General features: G+C 43.7%; 1 protein-coding gene across 1 annotated transcript in view; it reads left to right on the top strand.

The window, feature by feature from the left end:
- Positions 1–12,399, top strand: part of LOC144607206 (PDZ domain-containing protein GIPC3-like) — a 39,519-nt gene extending 27,120 nt beyond the window's left edge. Inside the window, exons 4-6 of the mRNA XM_078423887.1 lie at positions 2,499–2,611; positions 3,483–3,564; positions 12,248–12,399. Of these exons, the coding sequence (XP_078280013.1) occupies positions 2,499–2,611; positions 3,483–3,564; positions 12,248–12,399 (347 nt within the window). The remainder of the gene's footprint in view (positions 1–2,498; positions 2,612–3,482; positions 3,565–12,247) is intronic.
- The last annotated feature ends 11,065 nt before the right edge of the window (positions 12,400–23,464 follow it).

Raw genomic sequence — 23,464 nt, 5'->3', positions numbered from 1 at the left:
CCAGTTCTATGGGAACACAATTCCCAGGAAAGTTCAGACTTAAAAGAAAATAATGCAATCCTCTTCTATCCAAACGCAAATGGCATTTGATCAATGTAGCAACTTCATTGATCAAGGTCCATTTCTTTGCAAATCCTCACCTAACCACTTCTGGCTTCCTCCTCACTTTTAAGAATCTCTTCAGCATTTACCTCCATTGCTAAGTTATTGGTCTTTGGGTCTGTGCATTGTTTCTACAAGTTCTTTGAATACATGATGATTTTCAGGTTGAATGACCATACGAATCCAATTTCCTTGATATCAATCTTGAAGAATGGATGGACTGGGCTTATATTCACTGGAATTTAGAAGGATGAGAGGGGATCTTATAGAAACATATTAAATTCTTAAGGGATTTCGACAGGCCAGACGCAGGAAAAAAATGTTCCCGATGTTGGGGGAGTCCAGAACCAGGGGTCACGGTTTAAGAATTTAGGACTGAGATGAGGAAAAACTTTTTCACGCAGAGAGTTGTGAATCTGTGGCACTTTCTGCCATGGAAGGCAGTGGAGGCCTTTTCACTGGATGTATTCAAGAGAGAGTTAGATTTAGCTCTTCGGGCTAATGAAATCAAGGGATATGGGGAGAAAGGAGGAACAGGGTACTGATTTTGGATGATCATATTGAATGGCAGTGCTAGATCGAAGGGTCGAATGGCCAACTCCTGCACCTGTTTTCTATGTGTCTATGTTTCTATGTTGAGCATTGACATTCGAGGAGTGCAGGTACATAGTTCCCAGAAAATGCCGTCACAGGGCGGCAAGAAGTCTTTTGGTACTTTGGCCTTCATCGATCAGAGTATTGTGTATTGACATTGGGATGTTATGTTATAGTTGTACAATGCGGAGTATTGTGTTCAGTTTGTGTCATCTTGCTGCAGGATGAGTGCAGAAAAGATCTGCAAGGAGGTTATCAGGACTCGACAGTCTGAGCTATAGAGGGAGGCTGAGCAGACTAGGACTTTATTCCTTGGAGCGCAGGATGCTGACGGGTGATATTATACAGGTGTATGAAATAATGAGGAGAATACTTGGGGTGAATGCACACTTTTTTCCCAGAGTATGGGAATCAAGAACCAGGAGACATAGGTTTAAGGTGAGAGAAGAAATATTTAATAGGTACTTAAGGAGAAGCTTTTTCACACAGGTGGTCGGCATATGGTACGAGCTGCAGGAGGAGGTGGTTGAGGCTGGTTCTATTACAACATTTATATAACCAGGATTTCCTCATTTTACTGGGTGTATGGAATAAGCTGCCAGAGTAACTACGACAGGATTTTAAAGACACTTAGGCAGGTACATGAATAGGAAATGTTCCGAGGGATATGGGCGAACTGCGGGGAAATGGGTCTAGCTTAGAGGGGGCATCTTGGTCGGCATGGATGAGTTGGGTTGAAGGGCCTGTTTCCGTGGTGTATGACTGAATGCTATGACACTCCAGTTAAGTTTCTTGGAGGTAATTGTGACTTTCTTTGACAGCATAAAGTTCATGCAATAGGCCGTTATTTTGGTTTCTATTGACACTGCAGAGATGCTCTTTTAAAAAAAAAAATCAAAAATATTTATTCAAATATTAAAATAATATATACAATACAATAAAACCAAAAACAGAACCCACCACCAGAATACTATACAAACAAATATACCAATTGAAACTATTATACAATTATATTACAATCCCCATCCAGGATACATCCAATCCCCCGCGGTGCCCAGCGGTCCCGGAAATCCTCCAGGGTGCCCGTGGACAGCACGTAGTCCCTCTCCAACACCACCCGGGCGCGGATGTAATCCCGGAAAAGGGGCGGGCAGCCGGCTCGGGCAGAGCCCTCTTCCGCCTGGCGTCATGAGTCGCGGATGGCCAGCTTGGCCAGGCCCAGGAGCAACCCAACAAGGACATCTTCGGCCCTACCCTCTCCCCTACGCACAGGGTGTCCAAAGATGAGGATGGTGGGTGAAAAATGCAGCCAAAAAGCAAGGAGCAGCCCCTTTAGATATTGGAACAGGGGCTGCAACCTCACACACTGCATGTACACGTGGTACACAGACTCTTCCAACCCGCAAAAGTGGCAGGCGGCTGGCGAGTCTGTGAGCCGCGTGAGGAACAGGTTGCAGGGGACTCCTCGGTGCAATACCTTCCACCCCAGGTCCCCGATGGAGAGGGGCAGAATCCCTGCGTAGAGGGACCCCCACCGCGGGGCCCCCTCGCGACCAGTTAAGTTTCTTGGAGGTAATTGTGACTTCCTTTGACAGCATAAAGTTCATGCAATAGGCCGTTATTTTGGTTTCTATTGACACTGCAGAGATGCCTTGGGATGGATAGCTTCTTGATGTTACACCGTCCAAAACATTGGCAGCAGAGGAACTCTGTGCTATAACATCAGGGCTTGGTTCTGAATAAGCCGCGGCTTATTCACCCAGCTTATTTCTGCCAATGCATTTTCCATCCGTATTTTGCAGACATGATCGCTCGAAGGACAAAGTGCGGTAAGTCTACGGGCGAGGCAAAAGTTGGAAGTGGACGGGAAACTTTGCGTTTAAGGTCAAAGGGCTCTGCGACTGTGGAAGAGGCTGTAAGTAAAACCGTGGCTGTTCTGATCTTGTCGCACATAAATCAAAAGTTCAGATCACTGTTTGTTGCGGCCCACGCACTTTTTTCTTATCTGCACTCTTGTTAATTTTCTCTCTGCGCTGCCTGATGTACTTGTGTACGTCGTGATTATAACCATGTTGCCTCCTTTTCCCCTTGAACCTTTGTCATTTACTCCATCCGTCTACATCTACGTCGATGTGGCATCCTCCCACGCTCCAAAGACGTACAAGTTTGTAGGTTAATTGGCTTTGATAAAATTGTAAAATTGTAATGCGTAGGATAGTGTGAGTGATAGTAGGATAGTGTCACTGGCCGGCGTGGACCTGGTGGGCTGAAGGGCCTGCTTCCGCGCTGTATCTCCAAAGTCTAAAGTCCGAAGACATCTGTTATCTTGAACCATTTTCCCAAAAGCAGTCAAATGGAACAAACAGAAAATATGATATCTGGTGTGCTTTGTGATTTCAAAGAAAATATATAGTGCTGGAGTAACTCAGCAAGTCAGACAGAATCTGTGGGGGGAATGGACAGGCAACATTTCAGGTCGAGACCTGAAGTCATCTAAAAAAAGGGTCTCAACCCGAAACGTCGCCTATTTATTACTTCCCACAGATGCTGCCTGACCCATTGAATTTCTCTGACACTTTGTGTTCATAAGTTCATAAGTGATGGGAGAAGAACTAGGCCACTCGGCCCATCATGTCTACTCCGCCATTCAATCATGGCTGATTTATCTTTGCCTCGTGACTTGTGTTCTACTCAAGATTTCAGCATCTGCAGTTCCTTGTGTCTTGAAAGAAAATGTGTTCATTTCTTCTTTCATTTTCAAAGAATCAATGTTTCCACTTTTGTAGCCAACAGAGTTCGAAGAACGAGCAACCAGGAAAGTGGACGATCTGCTGGAAATTTACATGGGCATCAGAGACGTAGAGTTAGGTGAGTGTTGAACAGCACCTCATATTCCACTCGGGTACTCTGTGGAACAGCACCTCACATTCCGAAGATAGACACAAAATGCTGGAGTAACTCAGCAGGTCAGGCAGCATCCAGGGAGAGAAGGAATGGGTGACGTTTCGGATCGAGTCCCTTCTTCAGACTGATGTCTGGAGAGAGGGGGCTGGATAAAGATAGGATGTAGCAGGAGACAGGAAGACTAGTGAAAGAACTGGGAAGGGGGAGGGGATAGAGAGGGAAAGCATGGACTACCTGAAGTTAGAGAAGTCAAGATAGACGCAAAGTGCTGGATCAGGCAGTATGGATAAGTAACGTTTCGGGCCGGGACCCTTTTTCAGACTGATTGCAGAAGGAAGGGAGGAAAAAAAAGTAAGCCATAAGGAGCTGGACAAATCAGGGCTGGCAACAGATGACCTCAGGCGAGGGGGTTCCCCAGTGGGCAAATTTGTGGACAAGGGTTAGATATAGAAGCAGGTGTAAGCCCAAAAGGGATACATAATTGCAAACTGTAAATCTAGTTAATGTACTTCATAATCCACTTGGGTAGGCTGCAACCTAACAGCATGTACATTGAATTATCCAATTTTAGGTAACTAGGCTATAAATAACTCCTACTTTCCCCTTTTCCCCTCTTTCATCCCTGTACCTCATCTGAATGCGAAGGATTTTTCCCTTCCACCTATATTCCTTCATTTTAGTTTTTGATTTTGTGCCTCTTCAACCATTCCATTCCATCTCACACTTTTTCTCTTTTCATCTCTGGCCTCTGTCCAAACTTCTGCCTAATCAAAATCCCGCCTCACCTGTATCCACCCATCACTCGCCAGACATTGTCCCATCCCCATTTCTCTTTCAGCTTCCCCCCTCCCCTCCCCCATTACAATAAGTCTGAAAAAGGGTCCCTACCCGAAACGTGGCCTGTCCATGTTCTCCAGTGATGCTGCCTGACCTGTTGAGTTACTCCAGCACTTTGTGTCTTTCTTTTGAATGACGTTGAGACTGACTAGTTTCACGGTAGCTTTCTGCATGGAAAAAAGCTTGTGCAATGAAGTGGGATTAAATACTGTTCTCATACTTTGATGTTTTACATTACTCCGTCACCATTTCCCCTTCAAAACTGTTGGTCTAATATATTTCATGCATCAAAGGGCCAAATGGCCTACTCCTGCACCTATTTTCTATGTTTAAATCCAACCTCAACAAATTACGGCAATTAAACAGTTCTCAATGAAGTAACTTGTCAAGCACTACCATCTGGTGTGGTCTGATGCTTTATAAAAATCAGTCCACTATATTAACAAAAATGACCCTGTAAATCTGATTTATTGTCATTGCCAGTTTACTGGAAGGAATGCAGACTGACAGTTATTTTCACATGTGGCTAGAATTAATCATGTCATATTTTTCTTTTTTTTTTACAAAAGAAGCTAATGAATCTTGCAGAACATTGACTCTTGCCGACTTTCCAACTCTTAAAAACATCCGGGTATATTCACGACTGAAACTATATAGAATGGCTCGTTAAAAAATAGTGTTCCCTTGCAAGGTCGATAGATAAGGGCACGTGCAGAGCACGAGAATTAGTTCTAAATAAGATCTACATATAGATATGACCTTGCCCTCTTTGTCCTCAAAATTGAGGAGTCAAACAAATGACTTCTCACTGCAAGGATTCTGAGCTTGTAACAGCTGGGAACATGGTTTTACTACGTGACCTGAGCATGATTTAACAAAAAAGACACAAAGTGCTGGAGTAACTCAGCGGCTCAGACAGCATCTCTGGACAACATGGAGAGATGACGTTTCAGGTCAGGACACTTCTTCAACCTACCCATATTCTCCAGAGGTGCTGCCTGGCCAGCGGTACTCCAGCACTTTGTGCCTTTTATTGTAACCCAGCAACTGCAGTTCCTTGTGTATCATCTCGTGATTTAACAAATTCTAGTAAGGTACTCATAATCCCAATTTCTATAAAACAGACAAACCACAACTCCTGATTACTTTGATCTGTCAATGTCTGCAGGTTTCTCAATTTGACCCAGGAATTCCTTGGTTCAACTTATTCTTTACCACAAACCTGATTAAAATTATGTGATTTGTTCTCCAGCGCTGTTTAATGCTCTATCTGATGCTGTTCTCCTCACGTTAGTCATAGCAAAGTAAAAGAAGTATGAAAATAAAGACAAACTATTTCATTGTGAATGGGTGCTTAATGGTCGGCGTGGACTTTGTGGGCTGAAGGGCCTGTTTCCTTGTTGTATCTCAAATATAAACTAAACTAAATTAAACTAAGCTAAACTAAGCTAAGCTAAGCTAAGCTAAGCTAAGCTAAGCTAAACTAAACTAGACTAAATTGTTGTAGATTCATATGTGCACATAAATCTTATTTATATGTTATGTAAATATATTAATGCATAAATGTATTAGTATATAAAATTATGAGATGCATTAGAAACAGATAGAAACATAGAAAATAGGTGCAGGAGGTGGCCATTCGGCCCTTCGAGCCAGCACCGCCATTCATTGTGATCATGGCTGATCGTCCCCAATCAATAACCCATGCCAGCCTTCTCCCCATATCCCTCGATTCCACTAGCCCCTAGAGCTCTCTCTAACTCTCTTGATCGGGTATTGATCGGGTAGATAGTCAGAACCTTTCTCCCAGGGTGGAAATAAAGATACAGTACTTTAAGAGTACTCTTAAGGTACTCTTACTTTAAGAGTAAACACTAAGTAGTGTTTAAGAGGCTTTCACAGAGGCACGTGGATATGCATTGAGATGCTGTCCATTTTACTATATTCTGCACTGTTTATTTTCTCTTTTGCACCGCCTATTGTGCCCATGTATAGTATGATTTGCCTGGATAACACACAAAACAAAGTTTCTCTCATGTGACAATTATAAACCAATACAAATTTTAATGTGAACATCCTTCACATTGCTCATTGTGGTGGTATTCAACATGGCTGACACGTAATTGTGAACAAGTATTCACATAAATGAGAAATACTATGGATGTTGAAATAAATAGAACATAGAACAATACAAGAACAGGCCCCACTGGCCCACAATGTCTGTGCCCAACATGATGCCAAGTTAAATTAATCTCCTCTGCTTTTGCAGGTGATCCATAATCCCTCCATTCCCTGCATATTCATGTGCCTATAAAGCCTTTTATAAATGCCACTATCCTATTTGCCTCCACCACCACTCCTGGCACCACACCTCTCTGTGTAAAAACATCCACACCCACCACTCTGTGTACAAATCCCACTCTGCACATCTCTCTTGCAAGTAGTTTTATTGAAATCGGTGTTATATTTTTTAAGTTATTCACATTTTAAAGTTTAAATCTATCTCCTAGGGAGGGAGGAGAGAGGGAGGGGGGGAGGAGGGAGGATGGAGGATAAGGGGGTTGAGGGGGATGGAGGGGGATGGAGGGGAGGGGGAGTGGGAGGGAAGGGGAGGGGGAGGGAAGGGAGGAGGGAGGGGGTGGAGGGGTATGGGGGGGAAGGGGAAGTGGAGGGGGGGAGGAGAGGTCCACTTGGTCTAGTCTCTTTTAAACTTTGCCCCTCTCCTCTTAAAACTATGTTCTCTAATCCTAGACATTGCCACTCTGGGGAAAAAAACATAGAAACAGAAAATAGGTCCAGGAGTAGGCCATTCGGCCCTTCGAGCCAGCACCGCCATTCAATATGATTATGGCTGATCATCCAAAATCAGTACCCCGTTCCTGCTCTCTCCCCACATCCCTTGATTCCGTTTGCCCTTAGAGCTATATCTAACTCTCTCTCTTGAAAACATCCAGTGAATTGGCCTCCACTGCCTTCTGTGGCAGAGAATTCCACAGATTCACAACTCTCTGGGGGAAAAAGTTTTTCCCCATCTCAGTCCTAAATGGCCGACCCCTTATTCTTAAACTGAGACCCCTGGTTCTGGACTCCCCCAACATCGGGAACATTTTTCCTGCATCTAGCCTGTCCAATCCCTTCAGGATTTTATATGTTTCTATAAGATCCCCTCTCATGCTTCTAAATTCCAGTGAATATCAGCCCAGTCGATCCATTCTTTAATCGTTTGTCAGTCCCGTTATGACTGTCTACCCAATCCATGCCTCGAATGGTTTTATATACCGATGTGGCTTCCTTCCATGTTGCGCCATTCGATACTATTAGATAAATGTAATGGAGGCAACTCCAAGAGTGCTTATTGACATGCTTTGTCCCGTTCATTCCTGCCTGAAGCATGGAGGAAAATATGATGAGTTTTCTTGCAACTGTTAATATCTAATCCACACATTACCATATTAGGAATTATCAAATTCTTTCAACCCACTCCTTAGTCGCCGCCACTTTGAGTGGAGACAAGAGCAAGTGTTTGGCAGCTAATTTTATTTCTGAAAGATGATTTAAACAAAGTAGTTATTGCCAATTAATCATGGATGTGAAGTTGGGACAGCATGTGGCGTCATGTGGAATGCCTATTTTCTTGGATTTTAAAGAAAATCCAACTATTTAAAATGACACAGAGTGCTGGAGTAACTCAGCAGATCCGACAGCATCTCTGGAGAACATGGATTGGGGACCTTTGGATAGAGTACTTCATAAGATGGACTGTGGCAGTTCATGAAGCACCTCACCACTGTCTTCTGAAGGGCAGTTAAGGATGATCCGAAGTTAATGATGGTCTCAACTCCATCCCCGCCCGAACTGCACCCCACTAAAGCCACACGTTAATGGTTTAACAATTGCTTTCCCAGAAAAAAAAAGGGTTGTGTCATGCTGTTATTTTCAATAGACAATAGACAATAGGTGCAGGAGGAGGCCATTTGGCCCTTCGAGCAAGCACCGCCATTCAATGTGATCATGGCTGATTATTCTCAATCAGTACCCCGTTCCTGCCTTCTCCCCATATCCCCTGACTCCGCTATCCTTAAGAGCTCTATCCAGCTCTCTCTTGAATGGTATTCAGAGAATAGGCCTCCACTGCCTTCTGAGGCAGAGAATTCCACAGATTCACAACTCTCTGACTTTTCATTATTAATCAACCTCAAATTAAGTGATTTATTACTTAAATGATGGTGTAACAGGGTGGGTCAAGCAGCATCTCTGGAGCACATGGACAGATGACGTTTTGGAATGTCCATGTTCTCCATGAAACGTTGCTTATCTACGTTCCCCGCAAGGTGTCACCTAACCACGTTCTCCACAAAATGTCACCTATCCACGTTCTCCAGAAATGCTGCCTGACCCGACCTGTTGAGTTATCCCAGCACCTTGTGCCGTTTTATTGACCAGAATCTGCAGTTGCTTGTATCTAATTAAAATGGCCTTGTCCAACATTGCATACATCTGTGCGCTAATGTGTATATCTCCGCTTAACTCAGAAACGATGGCCTGAGTCTTCTCTGTTTTATGATTCTGAAACCAGAGAACGCTCTGGTTTGGAGACGGAGAAAGATTCTTGTGAAAGTTCATGGAACGTCCTGTCAAAATCTTTATTGGAGAATCCCAAAGATCCAGAGCCTGAATGTATCCCTCTCTCAGGCCAAAGTGGGCGATACCTTTCCCTTAGATGGTCACCTCTAGTTCCAAAGGCCCCAGGCAGGTGAACATCCTCCTGGAATTATTTCCTTCAAGCCCTCTAAGAACTGTATATGTTTACAACCCATGTGTGGGAAGGAACTGCAGATGCTGGTTTAAACCGAAGATGGACACAAAATGCTGGAGTAACTCAGCAGGATTGGCAGCATCTCTGGAGAGAAGGAATGGGTGATGTTTCGGGTCGAAACGTCTGAAGAAGAGTCTCGAGCCAAAACGTCACCCATTCATTCTATCCAGAGATGCTGCCTGTCCCGCTGAGTTACTCCAGCATTTTGTGTCTGTTTTTCGTATCAATATTGAATTTTCCAATTTAAGTAATACTATCCACACCCCCTTGTCTCTTTCCTATGCAACCCCCCCCCCCCCCACCTTGGTGAGCATGCATCTCTCCCATTTTTCCACCCCTCTGCCCTACAATCCTGCCACTTTCCACCTTTATCCTTCCCTCTGGCTTTACGTTTCACTTATCTTCTCTCCCTACCTGATGCCTTATTGTCTCATTTTCACATCAAGGCTTTGTCACTTATTCCACGCATCAAACCACCTTCATCTCTATCCACTACACAATAGATCCACCACTACCTAAAACCAGGCTTTATCTTGCTCCAAAGCTCCCACCCAAACATAAAACAGTACAAACCAGGAGCAGGTCCTTCAGGTCACAATGTCTGTAAAGAACATTATAGTCAAGACATAAGTTGTACTTATTTCCTCTGCCAGCACGTGACCCATATCCCTTTGTTCCCTGTATTCCTGCATCGAAACGTATAAGATTATTAAGGGGTTGGACACGTTAGAGGTAGGAAACATGTTCCCAATGTTGGGGGAGTCCAGAACCAGGGGCCACAGTTTAAGAATAAGGGGTAGGCCATTTAGAACTGAGATGAGGAAACACTTTTTCAATCAGAGAGTTGTGAATCTGTGGAATTCTCTGCCTCAGAAGGCAGTGGAGGCCAATTCTCTGAATGCATTCAAGAGAGAGCTAGATAGAGCTCTTAAGGATAGCGGAGTCAGGGGGTATGGGGAGAAGGCGGGAACGGGGTACTGATTGAGAATGATCAGCCATGATCACATTGAATGGGGGTGCTGGCTCGAAGGGCCGAATGGCCTCCTCCTGCACCTATTGTCTATTGTCTATTTCTAGTCAAAGAAGAATAGCTTCTAAAGTGGTGTTCCTAAATAGCATGTTTTTGTATTTCCATCATTAATCTGTTGTGTTATTAGTCATTTTGGCTCCTTGGAAGCAACCTGTTGCTGTGTGTGAGAAATTAATGATAAATTAATAAAATTACCTTCCTGTACAAATTCCTCTACCTTTCATGTGCAGTGATTTAGAAGGATGTTTATAAGGATGAATGGGGACCTCATTGAAACTCTGATTAGTGAAAGGCCTGGATAGAGTGGATGTGGAGAGGATGTTTCCACTGGTGGGAGAGTCTTGGACCAGAGGGTACAGCCTCAGAATAAAAAAACATACCTTTATAAAGGAAATGAGGAGGAATTTCTTTAGTCTGAGGGTGGTAAATCTGAGGTATTCATTGCCACAAATGGCTGTGGAGGCCATCATTGGTTATTTTTAAAGCAGACAGTAACTCTGTTCTTGATTAGTAAGGGGTTATGGGAAGAGTAAGGGGTTATGGGAAGATTATGGGAGAAGGCAGAAGAATGTGGTTGAGAGGGAAAGATAGATCAACCACGATTGAATGGCAGAGTAGCTTGATGAGCCGAACAGCCTTATTATGGTCCTATAACTTACGATTGGCAGAGTAGGCTCGGTGGAATGAATGACCTTATTCTGCTCTTATGACTTATGAATTTATGAACTATTTTTTGCCTCATTATGATATCTGGAGCCAAATGCAGTTCCTGAGCACACACCAAAAACCACGGATGAATATAGAAATCTAAATGACCAAACCAGATGTCTGATATGATGAAAGGAGTTCAAATGAAATTCATGCACATTTTAGGTGAAGTACAGATATGTTTTGAGATTTAGTTTAGTTTAGTTTAGGGATACAGCGCGGAAACAGGCCCTTCGGCCCACCGGATCCGTGCCGACCAGCAATCCCCGCATATTAACACTATCCTACACACACCGGGGACAATTTTTACATTTACCAAGCCGATTAACCTACAAACTTGTACGTTGTTGGAGTGTGGGAGGAAACCGAAGAACTCGGAGAAAACCTAACGGTATATCGCCGTTTCATTATCACGTGACCTCTGTTGGTCCAGAAACACGGACAATTCAGAAAAACTTGAAAACCCAGGCAGCCGTAAGATCGGTGTTCAACCTGTAACATGTGAACTCTAATTATTTTTTAGAGGGATAGGCTTGGTAAAGTTGTAAAATTGTCCCTAGTGTGTGTAGGATAGTGTTAGTGTGTGGGGGTCGCTGGTCAGTGTGGACTCGGTGGCCCAAATGGTCTGTTTCCACGCTGTTTCTCGCAACAAAACTGAAAACTAAAGCAAGTTAGGCAGTAATTATATTTTTGGACTGCTAATTCTTTGCAATGATTTCTTCTTCAATACGAAGATAGACACAAAATGCTGGAGGGACTCAGGGGGACAGGCAGCATCTCTGGAGAGAAGGAATGGGTGACGTTTTGGGTCGAGACCCAAAGGCAGTGGAGGCCAATTCTCTGAATGCATTCAAGAGAGAGCTAGATAGAGCTCTTAAGGATAGCGGAGTCAGGGGGTATGGGGAGAAGGCAGGAACAGGGTACTGATTGGGAATGAACAGCCATGATTACATTGAATGGTGGTGCTGGCTCGAAGGGCTGAATGGCCTCCTCCTGCACCTATTGTCTATTGTCTATTGTCTTTCGAGACCCTTCTTCTCGACCCAAAACGTCACCCGTTCCTTCTCTCCAGAGATGCTGCCTGTCCCGCTGAGTTACTCCAGCATTTTGTGTCTTATCTTCGGTTTAAACCAGTATCTGCAGTTCCTTCCTAAACTCTTCTTCGCTATGTCTGAGTTTCTAGGCAATCAGAGTGATCCATGAAATCTTTTGTATCGTCACAAAGTAATTATCTTTATCGTTTGTTTCTCGTCCAGCTGCAACAATGGTGGAAACTGGAAAAGATAAGAAGAATCCAGATGAGTTTGCAGAGGCTTTGGACTCCGTCCTTGGTGATTTTGCGTTTCCAGATGAATTTGTTTTTGATGTTTGGGGGGCAATAGGAGATGCCAAAAACGGTCGAATCTAACACGATTAAGTACAACGTGTGGAATTCCTCCAACTATGGGTATTATCTGACTCCTTGACTTTTCCCTTCCTTCAGGATTAAGCACTTTTAATCAACGTAGGATAATCTGAACCGTGATTACCGTATGTAATTAGAAATTTAAAAAAACATAATTTCAGTTTATAGACACAAACAGCAGGAGTAACTCAGCGAGTCAGGCAGCATCTCTGGAGAAAAGGAGCAGGTGACATTTTGGGTCGAGACCCTTCTTCCCGAAACGTCTCCAGAGATGCTGCCTGAGTTACTCCAGCTTTTTGTATCTATCTTTGGTGTAAACCAGCATCTGCAGTTCCTTCCTATATAATTTTGGTGCAAGTAAATATGTATTATGAAACGTTTGGGTACGCCGAAACACTTATAGATTTAGGAATCACAATTATTTCTCTTTTAACTTTGGATAATAGAGTGTTTTGGAAAGCAGGAGCAAAATTATTTTTTTTCCAGATGAAATGTGATGTTGAGCTGCTGTTTTCCGAAGCGCCTGTGCCCGAGCTGGATGACTCCATGACTCTATGAGTCTATGACTCTCACTTTGAGGGGTGAAATGCAGATTGTGCACAGCCGAGGCCCAAAGGTGATTCTTTTGATTACAGCCAGCCTTGTAATGAGTGTCGTCGTGACATGATACAATATCAAGGTCCTTTATTGTTTTGCAAGTCCCCAGCACAGATCTGGAAAGTCCTGAGCTGAACACAAGTCATGCAGTTGACCATGGGGAATATTACTGGCCGAGGCGATCTCCCGGTTGCCAAACATTTTAACTCCCCTTCCCACTCCCATACCGACCTTTCTGTCTTGAGCTTCCTCCACTGTCAGAGTGAGGCCACACGCAAATTGGAGGAACAGCACCTCGTATTTTGCTTGGGCAGCTTACAACCCAGCGGTATGAATATGGATCTCTCTAATTTCAAGTAACCTCTGCATTCCCTTGTTCTCTCCGCCCCCTCCCCTGCCCTCATTTTTCTGCCTGTTCCACTCTTCGTATCCATATATCCCTTTGTTGTCACCTCTTCCACAGCCAACAATGGACCATTGTGGGCTCCACCTTTCCTTGATCATCGGTGCTGGCTCTGATTTGTTCTGAACCTTTTCATACCTCTAGTTTCCCTCTCCCCCGACTCGCAGCCTGAAGAAGGGTTTTGACCCGAAACTTCACCTATTCCTTTTCTCCAGGGATGCTGCCTGTCCCGCTGAGTTACTCCAGCATTTTGTGTCTATCTTTGGAGACATCCCACTCCAGCTGGTAAGAGGAGTGGAGATCTTGAAGGAGTATTGGGTTAGGCTCAGCTGGTTCCCCCCATGGTTAAGTAGCCCTCCAAATCTCACTGCAAGGACCGCAGATGAACGATAATCATCTCCAATGAATTGGTTATTTAAGTGCTTGCAACCAAAGGATCCCCTACAAGTTCGCGGGGAGAAGGAAAGAAATCAAGACAGCAAGAAATAAGATAACTTTTTTTCCCCCCCATGGTAAATTGAAATTGCATTTATTATTGTAGCTATGTTCAACTTTTAATTTTTGTTGTTGTTAATCCAGCAGACACTTTTCTTTAGTTTGGATTTAAAGTGCTTCTTGCATTTTATGATATTCACTAAGCAAACAGTCTCCTAATTTACGACATAGAAGAGAGGCAGTAAACGCATTGGCTTCGAAAGCATGACGGACCCTAAATTTTCAGCACAGATTGTTTACAAAATCATGGCTCTAGAAATGCATTGGATTTCCTTGTGAAAGATTTTGTTTGAGCTTTATTACGTTAGTAACACCATCTCCATTGTTTGAAAGTATAATATACTGCGTTGCAAATAAAATTATATGATAGTCATGAGCCAAGAAAATTTGGAAAATGGCTCAATTACAAAACTATGTATAACAGAAGGACTTGCATTAGAGATGTCCATTTTAATTTTGCACTGTGAGTGTGACATTTAACATTTACACCATGTAAAACTTATGAAACTATGAAACTTATAAAACTAAACTCTTAGTGTAAGAAAATAACTGCAGATGCTGGTACAAATCGAAGGTATTTATTCACAAAATGCTGGAGTAACTCAGCAGGTCAGGCGGCATCTCAGGAGAGAAGGAATGGGTGACGTTTCGGGTCGAGACCCTTCTTCAGACTGAAGAAGTGTCTCGACCCGAAACGTCACCCATTCCTTCTCTCCTGAGATGCTGCCCGACCTGCTGAGTTACTCCAGCATTTTGTGAATAAACTAAACTCTTATGTTGCTTGAGCCCAATTGAACACTAAGATGGCAGTAATCCTTTGGTTGTAAGCACTTAAATAAGCAACTTATTGCAGTAACAGGTCACCAAAGAAGGTTCACTTGCTCACTTTTTCCCAGGATGGAAAAAAAATCAAACACCAGAGGGCAGAGCTTAAAGGTGAGAGAGGCAAAGTTTAAAGGAGATAGATGTGCCGGGCAAGTTTTCTACACAGAGGGTGGTGGGTGCCTAGAACATGCTGCCAGGAATAGTGGTGGTGGAGAGAGAATGGCATTTAAGAGACTTTTAGATAGGCAAATGGATATGCAGGGAATGGAGGGATATGGATTGTGTGGGTTTCCTCTGGGTGGTCCGGTTTCCTCCAATATCCCAAAGATGTGCGGGTTTATGGGATAATTGGTCCTAGTGTGTAGGGAGTGAATGCCTAAAAGGGATAGCATAGATAAGCGATGGTCTTGGCATCAAGTTTGGCACAAACGCAGTGGGCCAAAGGCCCTGTTCTTGTACTGTACTGTTCTATGTTCTATGATTGGCCTAGACCCGATTACAAAGTCTGTAATTTTATAAAATATCAAATGAGATTAACTATATGCAGAATGTTATCAAAGTATTTTGTATTACTTTTTAAGAAAAATCATACACCAGAGAAATTTGAAGCAAGCACCATTCAGTTTATGTGGCAATAGATTTAAGTGGAGGGAGGCATTAAATATTTAGAGAGAAGTCACAGATATTAGTCATGGTCAGATATCAGGCAAGCAGTGACATAATACAGACGAACATTAAACAACACAGGAATGCAATAGTATTTGCTGGAGAAAGACACAAAATGCTGGAGTGGCTCAGCGGGACAGGCAGCATCGCTGGAGAGAAGGAATGGGTGGCACTTAGAAGGATGAGAGGGGATCTTACAGAGACATATAAAATTATAAAAGGACTGGACAAGCTAGACGCAAGAAAAATGTTCCCAATGTTGGGCGAGTCCAGAACCAGGGGCCACAGTCTTAGAATAAAGGGGAGGCCATTTAAAACTGAGGTGAGAAGGAACTTTTTCACCCAAAGAGTTGTGAATTTGTGGAATTCTCTGCCACAGAGGGCAGTGGAGGCCACGTCATTGGATGAATTTAAGAGAGAGTTAGATAGTGCTCTGGGGGTTAGTGGAATCAAGGGATTATGGGGAGAAGTTGGGCACAGGTTACTGATTGTGGATGATCAGCCATGATCACAATGAATGACAGTGCTGGCTCGAAGGGCTGAATAGCCTCCTCCTGCACCTATTTTCTATGTTTCTATGTTTCTATGGGTCGAGACCCTTCTTCAGACCCGACCTGTCCCACTGAGTTCCTCCAGCATTTTGTGTCTATCTTCGATTTAAACCGGCATCTACAGTTCCGTCCTACACAGTATTTGCTGGAGTTTGTCTCTGAGCCTGAGTCTTGGACTCATTTGAGAATATAAGCTGGTAGTCAACTAGAGGAAGAATTTTTCTGGCCCTAAATCTTGAACGCGTGGCCTTAGAAAACAGGTGGAGGGAGGCAGGTGCTCTCAAATGATTGAGCATCTGAATTTTCAAAGCGTATCAGGCAGCTTCCAAAGTGATGGTATAAATGTTTAGTTTAAAGATACAGCATGGAATCAGGCCCTTCGGCCCACCGAGTCCACACCGACCATTGACCACCCCCTCATGCTAGTTCTTTGTTATCCCATTTAGGCATCACTCTCTACACACTAGGACCAATTATCCTATAAACCCGCACATCTTTGGGACATGGGAGGAAACCGGAGCACCCAGAGGAAACCCACTTGGTCACAGTGAGAACATGCAAATTCCACACAGACAGCACCCGAGGTCATGGTCGAACCCAGGCCATTGGCCATGTGAGGCAGCAGCTCTACCAGCTGCACCAGTGTGCCATTCTATGAGATTAAAAATGGGATTAGTATAGATAGGTACTTGATGGGTGGAATAGACATGGTGGGCCGAAGGACCTGTTTCTGTGCGGTATGACTCCGAGTCTACGACAATCAGAAGGTGACTTTTCAATCCTTAAGTTAATTGTTGCCCTGAAATAGGAACGTTTCGGTGCTCCTGCAGTTTGCATGTGGCCTCACTCTGGCAATGGAGAAGGCCCAGGACCAATGGAGAAGGCCCAGTATGGGAATGGGAAGAGGAGTTTAAATGGTTAGCAGTCGGGGAGATCTGGTAGGCCTTGAAGGAAAGAGCACAAGTGTTTGGCAAAGTGGTTGCAGGATCTACGCTCGGTCTCGCTGATGTAAAGGAGGCCATATCGGGAACGCCTGATGCAGTGGATGAGGTTAGAGGAGGTGCGTGTGAACCTCTGCCGCACAAGTGAGGGCGGTACGGCGGCACAGCGGTAGAGTTGCTGCCTTACAGCGCCAGAGACCCGGGTTCGATCCTGACTATGGGTGCTGTCTGTGTGGAGTTTGTCTGTTCTCCCAGTGACCGTGAGGGTTTTCTAGGGGTGCTCCGGTTTCATCCCATATTCCAAGGTCGTAGAGGCTTGTCAGTTAATTGGCTTCTGTAAATTCCCCCCAAGTGTGTAGGATGTGAAAGTGAGATAATGTGGAAGTGGTACACGGATGATCGTTGGTTGCCGTGGACATGGTGGGCTGAAGGGCCTGTTTCTTTTAACTAAATTTTTTTTTTAAGTGTGTGGTTTGTACCAATCTGTTTTTGCCGTAAAATCATTGTGAATGGTGCATAACAATGTTGTATTTCCCAAATAGTTTCCAGACCATGGATTTTAAATCTGTAAGATCTGAAGTTATACTTGACCCAAATGTCATGGAGAAACATTTGCATGAAGAATATTAACTAAAGACTACAATCTCAATGAGCATGGAAAAATTGTGGACAGAAGCAACAACCGAGTGCTAGGGATACAACAATATAAACTCCCCAAGTCTCACCTTTGCCCAAAGCAACTATATTCATTCTTCTGTAGAATTTCAAGTGCCACTAAACGTAACTTTCAGGATTGAAGTGAAATCCAAATCACAATGTTAGAAACTTCTGATAATCATTGATTTTAAAAAAAAAAAAAGGTCCTTAATTCATGCTGAATTTCAATTTTGGGACCTGATTTTGAACCAATGCTTTCACTGAGATCAGCGATTGCAAGTAACATACTTTGAGGGCATTCTTGGATGAAACTTTTCATAAATATTTGCTATATTAAGGACAAGATTCCAGCACAGCGCAGACATTAATCTTTCTGTATTTGGATTGTATTTATGTTTAAGATTCTTTTAATTCTTTGTGTATCTAACTTTGGATCATTCTAAAAGTGTAACAGTAAGAAAGAAGACCTCATTAAAATTGTGTTTGATTCTTTATTAAAACGGTATTGAAACTTGCGTTTGAAAACAATGATACAGCGAGCCATTTCGACCAGGTGAAAAGAACACGAATACTGGAGGAATTCAGTGGGTCAGGCAGCATTTGTGGAAGGGATGGACAGGCGATGTTTCAGGTCCGGGACCCTTCTTCACTCTTGAGTTCCTTCAGCACTTTGGGTTTTAGACAACAGACAATAGACAATAGGTGCAGGAGTAGGCCATTCAGCCATTCGAGCCAGCACCGCCATTCAATGTGATCATGGCTGATCATCCACAATCAGTACCCCGTTCCTGCCCTCTCCCCATACCCCCTGATTGCTCATGATTCCAGCAACCGCAGTTCATTGCGTCCTGCAGATGAATAGAAATGTGTCTTAGGATGAAACACATTGACCACAGCAAAAGTTCCACATTCCTTCTTCTTTCTGTTCCCTTCGGGCAGAAGATCCAAAAGCTTGAAAGCTTGCACCTCCAGATTCGGGAACAGCTTCTCCCCCTCTGTTATCAGATCTCTGAATGGTCCTTCCATAAGCTTGTGCACACCACCCAATTCTCCAACCTACCTCGTTGCAGACATTGACCTTTTTCTCTGGAACTGTTAGTCTTTTACAATGCTGAGAACCTTATTCTGCACTCTCTACCTTTCTCTCCACTTTACCTTTCAGACTTGAGTTTGGCTTGAGATTGGCACAAAAAGCTGGAGTAGCTCAGCGGGACAGGCAGCATCTCTGGAGAAAAGGAATGGGTCCAGACCCTCCTTCGGAATTGGCTTGGTTGTATTCATCCTGTAGCATAATCTCATTCGATAGGATAGCATGCAGGCAAAAGCTTTTCACTATACCTCGGTGGTACACATGACAATAATAAACCTAAACTTATATTTCACAAAATGCAGCAACCCTGTCAACAAATCCAGCTGATGAGAACAACTGTGTTCTTTGGAAGGGAACAATTCCCTTTTCAGTCACCCTCATGTACGGTGTAATCTGTTGGGATAGCGCACAAAATAAAGCTTTTCACTGTACAGTAAACCTCGTTTTTACGGAGCTCTTTATAATGGATTTCAGTCGTAGCGGACAGTCCTGTCAACCTTCCCCGCCGACGCTACCTCCGACCCGGCCGCTTCCAGGCTGTGGCCTGCCACCGCCACTACCGACCCTTGCCCTTTCTCCGGTTGCCTGCGCGCTGCGACCATTGACTCCGCTGATCCTTGCCTCTCCCCGGCCGCCAGCAGGCCACGGCCGCCAACCCACCTGGACTCCAGGCCCAGTTCCAGTCCGAGAACCTGAGGAAGGGTCTGGACCCGAAACGTTACCTATCCACATTCTCCAGAGATGGTGCCTGACCCGCTGAGTCACTCCAGCACTTTGTATCCTTTTGTGTATTAACCAGCATCTGCAGTCATTCGTTTCTACTGCTTATACAATGATAATACTTTCTTGCTTGTGGTGAACCTGTCGAATTCTTTGCCACAAAGAATTGGGTGTGGAGGCCAAGTTAGTAGATATTCTGAAGGCAGTGACAGATAGATTTTTGATTAGTACAGGTGTTAGAGGTTATGGGGAGAAGGCCGGAGAATGGGGTTAGGAGGGAGAGATAGATCGGCCATGATTGAATGACAGAATAGACTTGATGGGCCGAGTGGCCTAATTCTACTCCTATCACTTCTGACCTTATGGCGGACAATTGGCAATAACGGACACCATTCCCTCCCTATGGTCCATTATTATGAAGGTTTGCTGTATCTTGGTACACGTGACAATAATAAACCAATACCAAATACTTGCTCTGAGTTACTGTTATCCTCTTAAAACCATAATGGTGCCTGGATAGCACGCAAAATGAAGCTTTTCACTGCACAATAAACCCTTGTTTTCACGGACCTCTTCATGAGGATTGTGGTTATAGCGGACGCCATTCTCTGCCGATGTCACCACCAACAGTAATAAACCAGTATCGAATAGTTGCTCTGAGCTACTATCATTCAGCACAAAACATGTCTGAAGAAGGGTCTTCACCTATTCCTTTGCTCCAGAGATGCTGCCCGACCCGCTGAGTTACTCCAGCATTTTGAGTTTATCCTCAGTTTAAACCAGCACCTGCAGTTCCTTCCTTCCACATTACATTTGCCCCACTCCAGCCTCTCGGCTTCAGGTTGAGACTCCCAATAGAATGTCCCTGAAAGGGAAATGTGTGGCATTTTGTTTTCCCACACTTGCCATCCTACATCCAGGCTGAGATTAATAGCTTCCCCAAAATAGAAGCTTTTGGCTGGTTCTCATTACGATTTCCCCAAATTATTCACAAAACCGTGCCACAGCCACCAACCAGCCTGTTTGCACAGAAACTGCTCACTGCAAATCGTTCCCAGCGAACTCATTTGAACTTTAGTTTAGCAACAGTTTAGAGAGATTCAGCATTGGAGCAGGCCCTTCGGCCCACAGAGTTCACACCGGCTACTAATCACTCATTCACACTATGTGTAGGAAGGATTTGCAGGTGCCGGTTTACACCAGAGATAGATACGAAATGGTGGAGTAACTCAGTGGGTCAGGCAGCATATCTGGAGAAAAGGAATAGGTAGACACAAAAAGCTGGAGTAACTCAGTGGGACAGGCAGCATCTATGGAGAGATGGAATGGGAGACCCTTCTTCACACTGGTTGGGGATAAGGGAAACGAGAGATATAGACGGTGATGTGGAGAGATAAAGAACAATGAATGAAAGATATGCAAAAAAAAGTAATGATGATAAAGGAAATAGACTATTATTATCTGCTTGAAGGGTGAAAACGAGAGCTAGCATGACTTGGGTGGGGGGGGGGGGATAGAGAGAGAGGGAATGCCAGGGCCACCTGAAGTGTGAGAATTCAATATTCATTCATTCGGGATGTTTTTTTAAACCAATATGTAGAAGAACCGAATAGAAGCCAGGCCATCCTAGACTGGGTATTGTGTAATGAGGAAGGATTAGTTAGCGATCTTGTTGTGCAGAGCCCCTTGGGCAACAGTGACCATAAAATGGTGGAATTCTGAATTAGGATGGAGAGTGATATGGTCCTGAACTTAAAGAAAGGAGAATTTGAGGATATGAGACGGGAATTGGCTAGGATAGACTGGCAAATTATACTTAAAGGGTTGATGGTGGAGATACAATGACAAGGATTTAAAGACTGCATGGATGAACTCCAAAAATTGTTCATCCCTGTCTGGCGAAAAAATTAAACGGGGAAGGCCGCTCAACTGTGGCTAACGAGGGAAATCAAGGATAGTGCTAAATCCAAGGAAGAGGCATGTAAATTGGCCAAAGGAAGCAGCAAACTGGAGGCCTGGGAGAAATGTAGAACTCAACAGAGGAGGACAAAGGGGTGAATTAAGAGGGGAAAACAGGGCACGAAAGAAAGCTTGTGGGGGATATAAAAACTGACTGTAAAAGCTTCTCTAGATATGTAAAAAGGAAAAGATTAGTGAAGACAAATGTAGCTCCCTTACAATCAGAGACAGGTGAATTTATAATGGGAAACAAGGAAATGGCAGAACAGTTAAATGAGTACTTTGGTTCTGTTTTCACTAAGGAAGACACAAACAATCTCACAGAAATACTAGGGGACCGAGGATCGAATGGGAGGTAGGAACTGAAGGGAATCAACTTTTGTCAGGAAATGGTGTTGGGTAAACTGTTGGGACTGAAGGCAGATAAATCCCCAGGGCCTGATGGTCTGCATCCCAGAGTACTCAAGAAGGTGGCCCGAGAAATCGTGGATGCATTGATGATCATTTTCCAATGATCTCTCGACTCGCGATCATTTCCTGTGGACTGGAGGGTAGCCAATGTAACTCCACTTTTTAAGAAAGAAGGGAGAGAGAAAACTGGGATTTATAGACCAGTTAGCCTTACATTGGTAGTGGGGATGAGAATCTATGCTATTAGCTAGTATAGTCAATTAGAGATATTATATTTTGTTGTAGTAAAGATGGTTTATTTTGTTGTTTTAGCTAATATAAAATGGATGCTTATTTTAGTGGAAAGCAGTAAGATGGATGCTTGTGGCAGAAATGTTATCCTTGGGAACAGAATGTGTTTGTCCCTTTACGAGTGATAAGGAGTGTACAGAAGAGATGGGCTATTGTCCTCTCCCACTCTGTCTGACTGCGAGTACTGTGTATTGAAACAGTAAAGCAAGGTCATGCAGCTGCGAGATTGCTCGTCTATAGAGATAAGAAAGTTTCTTTCTTATTAGCAACTCCTTATTTGGGTGCGTGTGAAAGTAGGAAAAGTTTGAATCCACGCTAGGTAAATTGATGCGTTTCTCTAAATACATGTGACTTATATTAATGGTTTGGTTTTTGAGCATGTGACCTGTATCAATGATTTTGTCTTCTCTGTAACCATGGAAATTGTATTAGATGTGTAATTGGTCATTGTATTAGATGTGTAATTGGTCCTTGATTTCTTTTTGTCACACCTCTCTTTTTCTGTATAAAAAAGTAAACAATGGTGGAGAAGTTGTTCTTCCTCTCCCCTGAGTTGAGCTCTCTTCAGACACTAGTGTTGTGTCTGGAGATCTTCTCGGGAAGAACCCCATGGTGGAATAAATCTGATGTGCTAATCCAGTATCACATGTGATTATTCAGACTGAAGGTAAAGAATTTGATTTAACATTTGGTGGCAGCGGTGGGATTTCAAAAGACAATTACCACGAGTTCGCGGCCAAGGAGCTGAGAAGTCTCGGAGGCAGAGAGAGGAATTGGGCCCCCGATGCAAGTGGTTTGTTTTACTGCATCGGTTTCCTCTGATCTGTTGTCTGATGATGAATTGGCCATTCGCTAACTCTTGTGTGATATCTTGACGAAATCAGGTCAGTCTGGTGAATACTGGAAGCGGCAGATATTTTGGTCAGTGATTGGTATCACTGGGAGTCGACTATAATTAAATGATATCGATATCAATACCACTGGGTCAGGTTTCAGTCCTGAGAGAGTGGGGCACAGGTCAGGTTTCAGTCCTGAAAGTGCGGACGTTGTTCAGGTTTCAGTCCTGAAAGCGTGGGTTACAGTCGCTGTAAGATTGGGTCCGATTGTGTGTATGAAAGTGTGAAGTGTTGTGGGGGGTATTAAGATGTGTGACGTTTGGAATGCGACTGTGTAATTTGTGTCATTTGCAACGCACTGTGTTGAATTATCAGTCAGCAAGATGGGTAATCGTTTGGATACTACAACTGAATCAAACAGTGCTTTGCAAATCTTATGTGAACGGTATCCTGACAAATCGGAGCAATTCAGACAATTGTCGGGGGAGTTAAACAAGAAATTAGGGGATGACTTTTGGCCATTAGAAGGAATAAAGGCTCTGGATGATGTTAAGAAGGTTCAGGAGATAATTTGGAAGAGTAATAGGGGTACTCTGGCAAAGGAACTTATTGCCCTGTGGAAACAG

This window comes from Rhinoraja longicauda, chromosome 28 (assembly GCF_053455715.1).
Source record: "Rhinoraja longicauda isolate Sanriku21f chromosome 28, sRhiLon1.1, whole genome shotgun sequence".
Classification (NCBI taxonomy): Eukaryota; Metazoa; Chordata; class Chondrichthyes; order Rajiformes; family Arhynchobatidae; genus Rhinoraja; species Rhinoraja longicauda.
The sequence above is the reverse complement of the archived record's forward strand: the minus strand, read 5'-3'. Positions and strand labels throughout refer to the sequence as shown.